This window comes from Octopus sinensis, linkage group LG7 (genome assembly GCF_006345805.1).
Source record: "Octopus sinensis linkage group LG7, ASM634580v1, whole genome shotgun sequence".
Taxonomy (NCBI): domain Eukaryota; kingdom Metazoa; phylum Mollusca; class Cephalopoda; order Octopoda; family Octopodidae; genus Octopus; species Octopus sinensis.
This window is the reverse complement of record NC_043003.1, coordinates 100,786,530-100,802,152: the sequence shown is the minus strand read 5'-3', so window position 1 is coordinate 100,802,152 and position 15,623 is coordinate 100,786,530. Positions and strand designations below refer to the sequence as shown.

The 15,623-nt window shown below is 38.7% G+C and overlaps 1 protein-coding gene across 1 annotated transcript; it reads right to left on the bottom strand.

Annotated features, from left to right (window-relative positions):
• Positions 1 to 1,681: 1,681 nt before the first annotated feature.
• LOC115213804 (trichohyalin) lies at positions 1,682 to 11,661 on the bottom strand (the record flags this gene model as incomplete). The annotated part of the gene is made up of 3 exons (XM_029782673.2): positions 1,682 to 4,685; positions 9,566 to 9,659; positions 11,464 to 11,661. Coding segments are annotated over 3 exons (2,466 nt in total), but the record flags the coding sequence as incomplete, so codon positions are not given.
• Between the last annotated feature and the right edge of the window lie 3,962 nt (positions 11,662 to 15,623).

Sequence of the window (15,623 nt, the reverse complement as noted above, 5' to 3'; positions counted from 1 at the left end):
AAAAACCTCCTCTTCGAAACGAAACTCTGGAAGAAAACCAAAACTTTCAGATAGTGACTGTCGGACTCTTACACAAATTGCTAGAAAGGATCACAAAAGTACAGCTCCCAAAAACTATGCACCAGGAGTTGCACAAAGCCAGATTTTACGGGAGGGCTGCAATCAAAAAACCGCTCGTTTCAAAAACGTTGCAAAGCATTTACAGTGGAATAAAAACCTACAGAATTGATCCCTAGAGCAGTGGAAGAATGTTATTTTTTCGGACGAGTCATCTTTTACCTTATTTCCGACCACTGGCTGAGTATATGTGTGGAGACAGCCAAAAGAAGCATTTGACCCAGACTGCCTTCTTCCACTTGTTGAACATGGAGAATCTGTGATGATTTGGAAGGTGTCTATATCTTGGAAATCTGCCGACCCAATGGTTTCCCTTCATGGCAGAATTAATAGCCAAGACTATTTAAGCATTTTATTTGATCAAATTCATCCTATGGCTGTGGAACTGTTTCCGGAGGGAAACGTAATCTTTCAGGATGAAAATGCACCAATTCACACAGCTAAAGTTGTTACTGAATGGCATGAGAAACATTCTAGTGAAGTTGAACATCTGGCTACCACAGTCCCAAGATTTATGGTGCATTTTAGAAAAACAAGCAAGAAGTCAATATCCTCTACCATTATCACAAGAACTGGAGACTGTTTTAGTTGAAGAATGGACAAAAATTCCTTTGGAAACAATTCAAATTTTGTATGAGTTCATATCTCGCAGAATTAAAGCTGTAATTACTGCAAAAGGCGGTCCTACCCCATATTAAAATAAATTTGTTTGAAATTTTACGGTGCTTCCATTATTTTGTTCAACCTCTGTATATTTAATTACCGAGGCACCTGTTCATGTCAACTGTGTGTGTGTATTTATATATACACACACCACAGAGTTGACATGAACAGGTGTCTCAATAATTAAATCCATGCAATGCTATCATACAGATATATGAATAGACAGCAAGTAGAGAACTACATCTACCTCCATTCTTTATTCCTATTTAGGCTTTACTCTTACCATTGTGGATCACTACTAGTAATTCAGACACCTGTGTAAAATCACAGTAGAGATATACTCATTTATACACACACATACATTTTAAACTAAGTATGAAATGAAGTCTAAAAATAAAATCTCAATTTTTATTTATTTACTTTTTAGCATATATATATATATATATATATATATATATATATATAAATATATGTTTTAACCAATCAAGTGTAGTATCATAGCCTTATCAGGCATGGCTTTGTTATGCAAAACAATATCCGATTGATATGTGGCCTTATCATATCTCCAGATGCAGCAGTTTGTCCATTCAGAGAGAAAATAAAATTCACTCATAGTTGTACAAAAAATACTTTCTAAAAGTGGTGTTTGAAACTTCACAGTAACTGCATGACTAAGAAGCCAGTTGGTGTGATATCAGCTGCCAATTTGTTGTTTACAACAACGAAAACTGCCTGAAAAAGAACTGGAACAGAAATAATTACACGCACACACATGTTGGAACCAGTAAAAATGATGAAGAGCTGAATTCAATAGATCCACCAGTTCTTGGTTCCAATATGACTTGCTGTTGGATAAATTAAAGGAAAACAAATTAAAGAAGAAATAAATAGAACAATTAACTGAGATCAAATACAAAGACCTATTCATGTTGTACGTTTAATGTTGTTACATCAACAAGAAATTGTGAATAAAGGATCGAACTTGCTTCTTAACAAGTTAACTATAAAAATACATGGATGTATACAAATATTTGTGGGAATGCTTGTGTATGTATACAGGGACACTGAAAATGATGTCTCTACAAAGAGCCCACACTGACAGAGCTCAACTTCTGGATTTTGGCAGTGAATTAAGTAAATGAGAAGTCTTTCATTGGACAGAAAGACAGCCTAGTGCAAGTAATGCATGAACTGGCACATCTTCAAAAGTTGAACGAAGAAAGGCTTGCAGAGTGCACCCTAAGTAGAAGTATCACCAATTAAACTACTATAAGTGATTCATTTAGTTCTAAAAGAGAAAAACAGGGCTTTTCATTTTCTTAGCTATTTTCCCATTTAACAGCATACCATATATTCAGAGGTAACAAATTGGCATTCTTCTTAAATTATGCACCAATTATTTTGTCCTAAAAAAAAAAAACTGATGAAGAAAATAATAAAAATGATTTAATTACAATGATGTGATGATGAAGTTAAACAATGAGAAGAGAGGTTCTGAGAAAACATTCAATAAAGTCTAAAAGATCACACTCAGAGGAGCAGTTATATACAAACACACACCTTCTTAGAGAAATATATTTACATACCTGTACTCTCTCTCTCTCTCACATACATATATACATACATACACACACTTGTACAATACTTCAAACAACTAATCACTCTCATCAGCATCTTCACATTCCATTTCTTCATCTTCTTCATCGTCCTCTTCTTCTTCTTCCTCCTCCTCTAACTCCTCTCTTCTTCTTCTTCTTCTTCCTCCTCCTCCTCTTCTTCTTCTTCCTCCTCTTCTTCTTCCTCCTCCTCCTCTTCCTCCTCCTCTTCCTCCTCCTCTTCCTCCACTTCCTCATCGTCTTCTACTTCAACTTCCTCCTCTACTTCCACCTCTTCTCCTGCATCTCCTTCTTCCTCTTCATCTTCAACTTCTACTTTGACATCTTGGCTATCTTCATCATCCTCTATTTCAACAGTCTCTACTTCACCCTCCTCCTCCTCCTCCTCCTCCTCCTCTTCTTCTTCTTCTTCTTCTTCGTCGTCATCATCCTCCTCTTCTTCTTCCTCACCAGATTTGGCAGAGTCTCCTCCCACAGAATGCTGTAGATGAAGAGGCGGAGTAGAAGGAACAGCTTGCTCTTCATCATCTTCTTCACCAGCATCCACTTCTCCCTCTTCCTCTTCATCTTCCTCTTCTTCTTCCTCAATCTCTGCTGCAGCAGCTGCTTCAATGACCATTTGTTGCTGCTGTTGTTCCAACATCTGTCGCTCCAGTTCTTCCTGTTCCAACTGCTGCTGCTTCAATTGCAGAAGTTTCTGCTGGTTCATTTGACACATCAACTCTTGTTCATGCTCCAGCTCTGCCTGTTGTCGTTCCAGTTCTTGTTGGCTCTCCAACTCTGCCTGTTGTCGTTCCAGTTCTTGTTGGCGCTCCAACTCTGCCTGTTGTCGTTCCAGTTCTTGTTGGCGCTCCAACTCTGCCTGTTGTCGTTCCAGTTCTTGTTGTCGTTCCAGCTCTTGTTGGCGCTCCAACTCTGCCTGTTGTCGCTCCAGCTCTTGTTGGCGCTCCAACTCTGCCTGTTGTCGTTCCAGTTCTTGTTGTCGTTCCAGCTCTTGTTGGCGCTCCAACTCTGCCTGTTGTCGTTCCAGCTCTTGTTGGCGCTCCAACTCTGCCTGTTGTCGTTCCAGCTCTTGTTGGCGCTCCAACTCTGCCTGTTGTCGTTCCAGCTCTTGTTGGCGCTCCAACTCTGCCTGTTGTCGTTCCAGCTCTTGTTGGCGCTCCAACTCTGCCTGTTGTCGTTCCAGCTCTTGTTGGCGCTCCAGCTCTGCCTGTTGTCGTTCCAGCTCTTGTTGGCGCTCCATCTCTGCCTGTTGTCGTTCCAGCTCTTGTTGGCGCTCCAACTCTGCCTGTTGTCGTTCCAGCTCTTGTTGGCGCTCCAACTCTGCCTGTTGTCGTTCCAGCTCTTGTTGGCGCTCCAACTCTGCCTGTTGTCGCTCCAGCTCTTGTTGGCGCTCCATCTCTGCCTGTTGTCGTTCCAGCTCTTGTTGGCGCTCCATCTCTGCCTGTTGTCGTTCCAGCTCTTGTTGGCGCTCCAACTCTGCCTGTTGTCGTTCCAGCTCTTGTTGGCGCTCCAACTCTGCCTGTTGTCGTTCCAGCTCTTGTTGGCGCTCCAACTCTGCCTGTTGTTGTTCTAACTCTTGGCGCTTTAGCTCTGCCTGTTGTCGTTCTAACTCTTGGCACTTCAGCTCTGCCTGTTGTTCCAGTTCCTGTTGGTGCTCTAGCTCTTCCTGTTGACGTTCCAGTTCTTGTTGGCGTTCAAACTCTGCCTGTTGTTCTAACTCGTGTTGGCGCTTTAGCTCTGCTTGTCGTTCTAACTCTTGTTGGTGCTCTCGCTCTGCCTGTTGTTCTAATTTTTGCTGGCGTTCAATTTCCTTCTTCCTCTCGAACTCTTTTTGTCTTTCTAATTCTTTCTGCCTCTCTATCTCTTTTTGTCTTTCTAATTCCTTCTGCTTCTCTACCTCTTTTTGTCTTTCTAAATCCCTCTGCCTCTCTATCTCTTTCTGACGTTCCTTTTGTCGATCAACTTCTTTCTGTTTTTCAAGTTCCATCTGTTTATCAAGCTCCTTTTGTTTTTCAATTTCTTTCTTACGTTCAAACTCTTTTTTGCGTTCTAATTCTTGTTGTTTACGTTCTTGTTCAAGATCCTGTTTACGTTGGGTCTTTTGTTGCTGCACTTGTTTGTCTTGATTTTCTTTCTTTCTTTTTGCTTCACTTTCCTGCCACCTATCATCATCTTGGTGCTCCCTTTTTCGGTTTTGCTCTTTCTGATGTATATCTTTCCGCAAAGTTTCTCGTGGCAAACTCTCCTTTCCGCTAACTTCTTCCTCTTCTGCATCCTCTTCTGGCCCTACAAAGAAACATATATACATTATAAATATATGCACACGCACATTGATTTTTATATAATGTTGAATGTACTGGTATGGTTATGTGATGCATATGGATAAGAAGAGCCAGAAAGACATGGTATGTAATAGTGGAAATTGATCTTCTAACTACAACAGTATTCAGTTGCTGCAATCATGAGCAAAATCTGCAAGCATTTCACTACTACTTTGTGCTCCAGTTACATCTCTTCCTCCTTGAAACTACTTCCTTTTAAAATCCATCCATCATTTTCAATATCATACCTTTCCAATTTATCTGGTCATCCCTTTCTATGCCCCAGTTATCTCTCCCTCTCCTGAGCCAATCTTAGGACTGCCACACCTCATCCTTAGCACTCTCCCTTATCAGCTATTGATAACTTTCCCTACATTTGTCCCTCACTCACTTTAACCCCTCCTACATACCTCTGACATCCTGCTCAGTCACTGTACATCTCCCTAGTTTTTGATCTATCTACAAGTTTATTATACTGCTACTTTCCATCCTTCCTGAACCACCACTTATCACTCCTCCTTCCTATTTCTTTCTCTTCCCCTCATCATACTGAAATTTTCCACTGACTACACATCCACTTTTGTTCCGTGCATTGCATTCATCTCTACACTAACACCAACACTCTCTTTTCATACTCTGTTCAATTTACCCACCTACTTTTCCCAATCCTGTTTGTATTTTCTCTTATTCTCACCTTGAGTATACAGACATCTTGTTACCATCATCGTCTTCTTATTAGCTACTTCTTTTTGCCCTTATATAATGTGAGATAGCAATGTATCTCCTCCTTCAATCATACCCTCTCAACACCTGACATAAAGTCATCTCCCTCTCTACTACAACCCCATTCAGTTGAGTTAGTTGGTAACATTTACTCATGATGGTGTCAGGAAAAAACCACCCAGTACACTTTGTAAAGCAGTTTAAGGAAGAGCACCCAGCCATAGAAACTGGCTTGTTGGATCATGTTGAACCATCTAAACCACACCAGCATGGGAGACAGATGTCAAATAGTGATAATGATGATGCACATGGAGATATAATTATACACATATGCACACAACATGAAATCCTAAAATATATATCACATGAAGCTTGTCTTTTAATCATCTATTGGTTGTCAGATTAGGCCACAAATTGTAATAACATCAACCTTAGTATTTAAATACAAACTGGACAGTAGAGTGAGGGAGATACATCAGTCGGACATGAACACAATCAAGTGTTTTTGTTTGAATGTAGTTTTTAGCCCCACACTAATATAAACATATAGAGTGTTAGGGCTAAATTTGACAATTGTTATCTCCTTTTTTCAAGAACAGCTTGATGTGTGGTAAACAAACAGCTAACAACATTGGAGAACATAAAAATTAAAATTGCAGTTGAGAAAAAGATAGCTGGCACAAAGGATTGGCAGCCATCTGAATATTGGAAAAAAGTTACCTCATTAAGATGATTTACAATGGGTATCAAAATGCTGACACCATGAAGCTATGACCAGCAGGAGTTCGAACTGTGTTTGCAAGCCAGGATTCATCCAACAACTGTGGGACTAGGTGGTGGAAGATCCAGGCTTTAGCGAGAGAGATGGGTCTTGTAATAGCTACCATGAAATTGGCCCTGAATGAGGACCTTTGCTACCACTCATATAAAAAGTGCAAGGGACACATTCTGTCAGTTAAGGCCAAGGAGAACCACTTGATGAAGGCAAAGAAGCTCCTGAACAAACTGAGGTAGCCTGTTGAGCTGGGGATGATCTGATTCTTCTCAGATGATAAGACCAATTGCACAACACTGAAAACAATGTCAGAAGTGGTTGTCAGAGAATTTCTATGACTTTAACTAGTCCCAATTGCTAATAGAAGTAACGGCTCTCTGAACTTTCTCCATTCTATTCTTATTCTAGTGACTACATTTTCACAACATCCTCCTCGGTAGCTAATTAGGTCACCTAGCTAACAGAAACTATCAATCTAGGGATTTGAGAGAATCAATTTCCCATGTGGCCTCCTAATTCCTTCGATTGTAATCCCATGGTTATATGGGATGAACAACAAATCTCTAGCACTCTTGTTGCTTAGTGCAATCTTTTGTAATTTTAGTTAACATTATCAACTTATACTAGCTGATTATGGAAGGCATCATAATAAAATGTATCCAGTACTCTCTGTAAAGCAGCTGATGGATCATCAACATCATTCAACATCCACTTTCCATGCTGGCATGAGTAAGACAGTTTAACAGGGAATCTGCAATTTGCAGGGCTGTGTTGAGCTCCAAAGTCATCTTTGGCATGCTTTCTATGATGGATGCTCTTCTTACAGAGGGTACTGAGTGGGGTTTTTTTGTGCCACGAAACTTACAACACAAAAGAACAGGGAAAAAAGAGAAAGGAAAAAAAAAATTCTCACTACTAAGCTTTATTCTCTAATCTTTCATGTCATCAGTATTCTGAGCCCACATCTCACTACTATGTCACATAGTTGTAATGTACACAAGCATCATACAATCTGCCTTCCTCTTGAAAAGGGAGAAATTTTTCATTGCTAATAGAAGTAACGGCTCTGAACTTTCTCCATTCTATTCTTATTCTAGTGACTACATTTTCAGAACATCCTCCTCGGTAGCTAATTAGGTCACCTAGCTAACAGAAACTATCAATCTAGGGATTTGAGAGAATCAATTTCCCATGTGACCTCAAACTCTATGGTACATGTGCATCTTCCACAAAAACAGTTTTCTCTTACAACCTTTCAGTAATTTCACAGCACATCTAGTGTGCTCATAGCTTGCACTGGGTACAGCATGTGGAATTACTGCCTACACCTTTCCTACATATCAAGTAGAGCCATTTATCTGAGGTAGGTAGGGTCCTGCTTGTTTTCTTGCTTATTAGAACTTCGGTGTTTGCTAAGTTAACTTTAAGACAATGATTCCAGGTTTTGCTTTTACGCCTGCAATTTCTTTTCTACTATGAGAGTGAGACCAACAGTACATAGCAGTTCCCAGGACAGCAGGTCTTGAATTTGACTGTTATGGCCTTGGAAGACAATGATGAATAGGATGAGACTGAGAACTGAGTCCTGGTGAACGCCTACCTGTACATTAAATTCATCACTGTACTCCTGGTTAACTATCACTTTACTGACAGCAGCCCTGTATGTGACTTGCGCAACTTCCACAAGTCATCCATCTATACTTGGCTTCCTCAGAGACCACCATTTCACAGAGCAAAACACTCTGCCAAAGGCTTCTTCCAAGTCAACAAATGTCAAGTATAATACTTCTGCAGTTGTCTAAGAAGATATCATCAGTAGTACTTCTACTCAACACAAAATCAAACTGTATCTCATCTACTCTATTTCTAATTAATTAGGTTATAACTCTCTGTAACTTTCATGACCTGATCCAGTAATTTGATGTCTCTAATTACTTCTAAGGCATCTTCTTTACTCTTGTAGCAGCTGACTATAAAACTGCTACACAAATCATTAGGAATGACACTTTCCTGAATTACCTGATTAAACTATACAGGCAACCAGACTGTATCCTACTCCATCAAATATTTTAAGTATCTTAGCAGTAATTCCCAATGGAGCATTAGCTTTTTTTTTTGTTTTCATATCTTTAACTGCTCTACCAATCAAACTACTGTCAATTCTGATGGCTGGCCCATATTAGGAAGATTCTCCTTCTCCCCACATTTAGCAACCTTTCATAGCGACACTTCCATGCCTCTTTCTTCTTAGAATCAGTAAGTGCAAGCAAACCATTATCTGTATGTACAAAGTACTCAACCACAACATCTAGGTTCTCTCTGATACACTGTCTAGCATCCCAGAATACCACTTCTGCATGCTAGAGTCATGTCTATGACTATCAGTGTCAAAGATATGACAACCTGTCTAGTGCAAGTGCTACAATAAAATACATCCACGACACCCTGTACAAGGCTGGCAACAGGAGGGGGATCTAGCAGTATAAACTGTACCAAAAAGTAACATACGAGTGAAAAATGATCCTCTAATCTGTCCTCTGGATAGGAAACTTAGACAGTGATGACCTATCTGACATATGCAAGCATGGAAAGTAGGCATAAAATGATGATGACATTATATGTGCATATGTGGCTCTATCACCCATCACCATTTTAATGATCACTTTTCCAGATGGCTCAGATGGAATTTACTGAGGTAGATTTTTGATGTTGCTGTCTCTCAGTTGTTTCCAAGCAAGGTAAATATTTCCTCAGGGCCAGAAATGTTTTCATGGAAGATTGAAAATGAATGACGATGATTGTATGATATAAACACTTGTTTTACAACTACCATGTAATGTCAAAATTAGAATACGCAAACACACACACACACACAAAGTAGTTTCTTTCAGTAGTTTCTTTCAGTTTTTGCCAACTGAATCCAATCACGAGACTTGGGTCAGCTTGGGACTATTGCAGAAGACATCCAAGATGCCAGACAGTGGGACTGAACCTAAAATGACATGGCTGGGAAGCACACTTCTTAACCAAACAGCCATGCTTGTGCATGTATATATGTATGTGTGTGCGTAAGACATGGTAAGAAAATGTAGATTCAAAATGTTAAGATTTAGGAAAAGGGCCCACTCAATCAACACACTATTGTTAATTGGGTTGTACTCTGTTTGATTGAACCATCTTACAACATTTACTATTTTGATAAAGTTCCCAGCTATGAGCAAATTTGTTCTTTCTTCAGAATTGAGTGATCAGAGTTATAAAGAAATTTTCTTAACATAGAAAAATAAACATACATTCTACTGGTAATAAAAAAGTAAACAAAAAAATTTTTTTTAAATAATCCTCACTTCCTTTAATTTCAAAGCCAGGAATGTGTCCAGACCGTAGCATCTGGTTCAAGCGTTCCACTTCCTGCAAAGTCTTTGCCATTGATATTGCTTTCTGTAGATCAAAAGAAAATTTGAAAATTAATATTAAAGATATGAGCAAATAAATACATACTGAGGCACCTGAAAAAAAAATTGACAAAAATATATTTTTCAAAACTATTATCAGAAATTATTATATTACAGTTGCCATGATTTCAGATTTAAATATTGCTATTTGCTATGCCTCAGGACAAAACAGGGGATTCTTTTTTTTTTTCATAGTTGAATAATTGGTGTTGAGGAACATGATGGAGTACAAACAGAAAACAAACAAAAAGAAATAGATAAAAGGAAATGAAATTAAAACTTTGAGTATTAAAAAAAATAATAACCACTATATTAATAATATAAAGCTTCCTTAAATCATCTTAAATTGTCTTTAAAAGTGGCTGCAGAGTTAAGAAGTTTGCTTCCCAACCACATGGTCTTGGATTCAATCCTATTGTGCATCACTTTGGGCAAGTGTCTTCTACTGCAGTCTCAGACTGACCAAAGCTTTGTGAGTGGATCTGGTAAATGGAATGTAAAAGGCAGTCATGTGTGTGTGTGTGCATTTGTGGGTACCTTTGTCTTGAGGACATGTGATTGTTGTAAACAAGTAAGGTCGTTTATTCCCAGTCTTCTTTCTATGCTGTCACAGGGAAATATTACCTTGCTTGGAAAGAGGTGAGAGATGGTAACAGGAAGGGCATTTGATTGTAAAAAATTTGCCTCAACAAATTCCATCTGATCCATGCAAGCATAGAAAAGTGGATGCTAAATGATGATGAGCATGCTTAATTGTTCAGTGATTAAAAATAATGTCTACAATATTTAATAATCTATTGGTAATAGCTAAAATATTGCAATACCAAACCAAGAGGGAAATAAAGTAATTTAATGAAGGAAAAAGTAAAATAGTGTTGGTTGCTTAGTTGAAAATGAAGAAAATGAAGAAAGAGAAATAACGCCTTTCCCAGCCATGCAACATTGAGTTGTGTCTAAAATTTATTGTTTTGTACCACTGTTTTCTTGAGGAAAGAAATTTAAAATATACCTTACAGAAAAAAAAACCCTTTTTCTCTTCTATGCATCACAGAAAAATAATAAAAGCAAAATGATAAAATATTATTACTTAAAAGACTTGGCTACTGCAGAGCTTAATGTCATAAATATATATAGTTAAGATCTTTAGCTTTCCATAGCTGAATCCACTTAGCTATAAATAGGTACTATGAGGAGACATTGTCACTACTGCTTGTAATAAGCGAAAATATTGCATATTTAGCATTTTGTAAATTTGCAGTAGTTACTTCAAATACTCATTTGACATTAGGAAGATTGATGACAGTGAAACAACTCCAGAAAATTCAGCTTCAGAGATTGTGAAATCATTAATCAGAAGTTTAATCTCAGCTTCATATCAGCTAAATCATATAAAGCAGTTGAAAGCAGCAGCAAAAAATTAATAAAGATACAAAAATAATAAAATAAGAGTACTATCATTTCACATATACTTAGTCTACAACTAACTCTTTATTTTGGTTTAAAGGATAAGAAACCAGTTGTCTGCAGAAGGACATAAATTCAGTTAAGAAAACCAACAAATCACTTGTCAAGTGTACAGTTGCAGTGCTGTGACTTGTTTCAATGAATGACAGCACCACTTTGTACCTACACTGTGGACCCAATAGCTGTGGTACCTACAGAGTTAATGGAGCCAACAGCTGTTTTGCATGGGAACAGAATATGAACCACTAACATTAAAATAAGAATTAGTGACCTGAAGTACAAGAAACCACATTCATTATCTAACATAATCAACAAGTTAAGAGTACCTTAATGGCTTCAATTTCTTCTTTTGAAGATCCAGCAGGTAGACTTGAACCAACCATGGATGCAGCTGCTGATCTTTTTTCTGTTGATAGTTTAGCACCAGGAACAAATGTCTTTGGTTTTTTAACAGCACCAATGCCATTTGTAGTGGAAGCCTGAGGTTTTTTACACTTGTAAAGCTTTGCTGATTTTAGACGATCCTGAAAAAAAAAATATTGGACACTTTTTCATTTCATTCTTTTTGTTTTATATATATATATATATATATATATATATATATGTGTGTGTGTGTGTGTGTGTATGTATGGATATATTGGTGTATGTGTGTGTCTATAAGATGTACCCAGTGTAAGCTATGGACACATAAGAGGTGCAGTAATATCAAAGGAAGGCTAACTGGGAAGATAGTTTTTGTATGTGGCAGATGCTCGGGAGCAATAAACACTGAAAATGCGCAGAGAACAACTTCCGCCACATTCCAGGGAGAAAAACTAGAAGTAGTTGATAGTTTCCGTTACCTAGGTGACCAAGTCAGTAGCAGGGGTGGGTGCACTGAAAGTGTAGCTGCTAGAATAAGAATAGCTTGGGCAAAGTTCAGAGAGCTTTTACCTCTGCTGGTGACAAAGGGCCTCTCGCTCAGAGTAAAAGGTAGACTGTATGACACATGTGTACGAACAGCCATGCTACATGACAGTGAAACATGGGCTGTGACTGCTGAGGACATGCGTAAGCTTGCAAGGAATGAAGCCAGTATGCTCCAATGGGTGTGTAATGTCAGTGTGCATATTTGAGAGAAAAGTTGGACCTAAGAAGCATCAGATGTGGTGTGCAAGAGAGACAACTGCATTGGTATGGCCATGTGGCGAGAATGGATGAGGATAGCTGTGTGAAAAAGTGCCACACCCTAGCAGTTGAGGGAATCTGTGGAAGAGGTAGACCCAGGAAGACCTGGGATGAAGTGGTGAAGCACGACCTTCGAACTTTAGGCCTCACCAAGGAAATGACTAATGACCGAGACCTTTGGAAATATGCTGCGCTTGAGAAGACCCGGCAAGCCAAATGAGACCATAACCTTGTGGCATATGCCAGGGGCGTAACCAGCCGACTTATGCGTACCTTTTCCTTCTTTGGACACTAAACTCCGCTTGCGAAAACCTGAGGCAAATGAAATTCGATGACTGGCACCCGTGCTAACGGGGTGCAAAGAGCACCATACGAGTGTGATCGTTGACAGAGCGGCTAACCGGCTTCCGTGCCAGTGACATATAAAAGGCACCAATCGAGTGTGATCGTTACTAGCATCGCCTTACTGGCACTTGTGCCCCGTACAAGTAGGGTGCTAAAAGCACCATCTGAGCGTGATCGTTTCCAGAGCGGCTAACTGGCTTCCGTGCCGGTGACATGTAAAAGGGCAACATTCGAGCATGATCGTTACCAGCATAGCCTTACTGGCAGCTGTGCCGGTGGCATGTGTAAAAAGGTTCAAGCGAGGTCATTGCCAGTACCACCTAACTGGCCCCCATGCTGGTGGCATGTAGAAGCACTCGCTACACTCTTGGAGTGGTTGGCGTTAGGAAGGGCATCCAGCTGTAGAAACTCTGCCAGATCAAGATTGGAGCCTGGTGAAGCCATCTGGTTTGCCAGCCCTCAGTCAAACCGTCAAACCCATGCTAGCATGGAAAGATGATAACGATTATATAATAGTCTCAGACTGACCAAAGCCTTGTGAGTGGATTTTGTACAGAGAAACTGAAAGAAGACTGTCGTATATATGTGTATATTTGTGTGTGTGTGTGTGTGTTTGTACCCACACCATTGCTTGATAACCAATGTTGCTGTGTTTGCATTCCCATAACATAGCAGTTTGGCAAAAGACACTGATAGAATAAGTACTAGGCTTACAAAGAATAAACCCTGTGGTCGACTTGTTCAACCAAAGGCAGTGCTCTAGCATGGCCATGGTCAAATGACTGAAACAAATAAAACAAAGAAAAAACTATGCCATCTTATTCCCAAGTAAGGCCAGGTATCTCTATTTGTGGTTTACTATTTTGTGTGTTGGCTGTATGGAAGAGTTATCCTATGCACTGTGATTTTAGTTTTCTATGCTTGAAGTTGATGAATCTGTTGAATTGCCAGATGAATTGCTCTCACTGATGAAAACTTAATAATTATGGCTTATCTGGGACGTGGGGAATGAAACATCCGGGTTCTGTGTGTGTAAACAAATATCAAATTTTTTTTATCATATACAAATGTTAATAATTTCTTTTGTTACAAATTTCTTCCAAATAAGAAGATTAATAAAACAAATTGCTCAAGGTTCAGTTCATAATGCTATAAAATTGTTTTTCTTTTAATATAATTCTTTATTACTTATATAAAACCTATCTGCACTGATAATAAATATATTACTATTGACTCTGTCAATATCATATTAATTATTAAGCCTGAAATTTTGCATAATAGACCCAGAAATGGACTCAGGTTGGACTTGGCATTTTTTAAGGTTATTAACACTTCAGCTAGTTCAGGATTAGGTGTTATTTCTAAGAACTCCATTTACTCAGTTCTTTATCTAATCAAGAATATGATGATGGCTTCTGAAGAATCCAAACATTACCCTGATGTTTCTCTTCCCACATCCCAGATAAGCCATAATTAGTAAGTTTGATAAATGCAGGAGAACTAGTAAAATATTTTGCTGTGAATTTGATTGTGTTTTAATTAAAATAAAACTACAAATTTTTATCACAAATTGTATTCAGTTTATCAATTACACACACACACACATATATATGAAATTGAATATTAAGCCCATTCATTTTCAAAATATTACCTCCTTTTCTAAGTAAAGAATAACATAATTTACAGATTTCATTGATTTAAGAAATGTAAACAAACATGATTGCACATACACATACATTCACACACAAAGATGTATATAAATATGTTTTAATATAAATATGAGTGTAAATAAACACACTTATATGGAGTGCTGAAAAGTTCCTGGCTTTATAGGTATTGTGAAAAGGTAGAGCTGTTACCAATACATCCTTCTCTTTTCTGCAGATTTAATGCATGATAACAGCTCCTACAGTGGATTTTTATAAAATTGAAGAATGGGTGATCATGAAGTTTCTCTTTTTGCAAGGCAAAGGAGCAGTGGAAATCCAAGACAAAAGAAGTCTTGAAGGATGGCTGCCCACCTTACTCCACAATGAAAGTCAGGGTGTCAAGGTTTCAAAGAGGTCATTTCGAAGTCACAGATAAAACCTGGTCAGGACAGCCAACTTCCATAATCACAGAGTACAAAACCAATGCAGTGCCTGTCATGATTCTCAAGGGCCACAGGATTTCAGCTAAAGTCATAGCTGAGACTCTGGGGATTTCTCAAAAGAATTGACCACATCATTCAGACATGAAAAGGCTTTCCATAAATAGGTGTTGAAATACCTTGAACGCAGATCAGAAGCATATAAGTGACAACACCAAAATCAATTTTTGGACTGGTTTGCAGTGAAGAAAGTTAATTTTATGGCTCATTTAGTCACCATGGACGAACCTTAGCCCCATCATTATGGTTCCCAGACCAACCAACAATCAATGGAGTGACACTACAGAGGTTCAATACATCACAAGCATTTTCAAACCTGGAAGTTAGCTGAAAAGATTTTGGCTTCAGTGTTTTGGGACAAAGAGTTGCCAAAAGGCCACACCATCAACACAGAATACTATAAGTCTCTCTTGGATGAATTGCATGAAGCTTTGAAGCAGAAACACCATGGAAAGCTGAGCCATGGTGTCCTGTTTTTTCAGGACAATGCACCAGCACACAAAACTCTAAGAAAAATAAGCGACTTTGGCTTTGAATTTGTAGACCATCTAACTTACTTTTATGACTTGGCCCCCTCCAACTATCACCTCTTTCCACAACTTAAGAAACATCTTAAGGGAATTAAATTTCACTCAGATTTGGAAGTGATTGCTATTACATAGGCCTGGTTAGAGGCCCAACCTTCTGAGTTCTTTTTACAAGCCATAGAAAAACTGAAAGACAACTGCAATAAGTGTGTGAATCTGAGAGGGGAATATGTTGGGTAAACTCATGATCAACTGATCCTACAGCTTTTCTTTTATCCAAAGCCAGGAACTTTTCAGC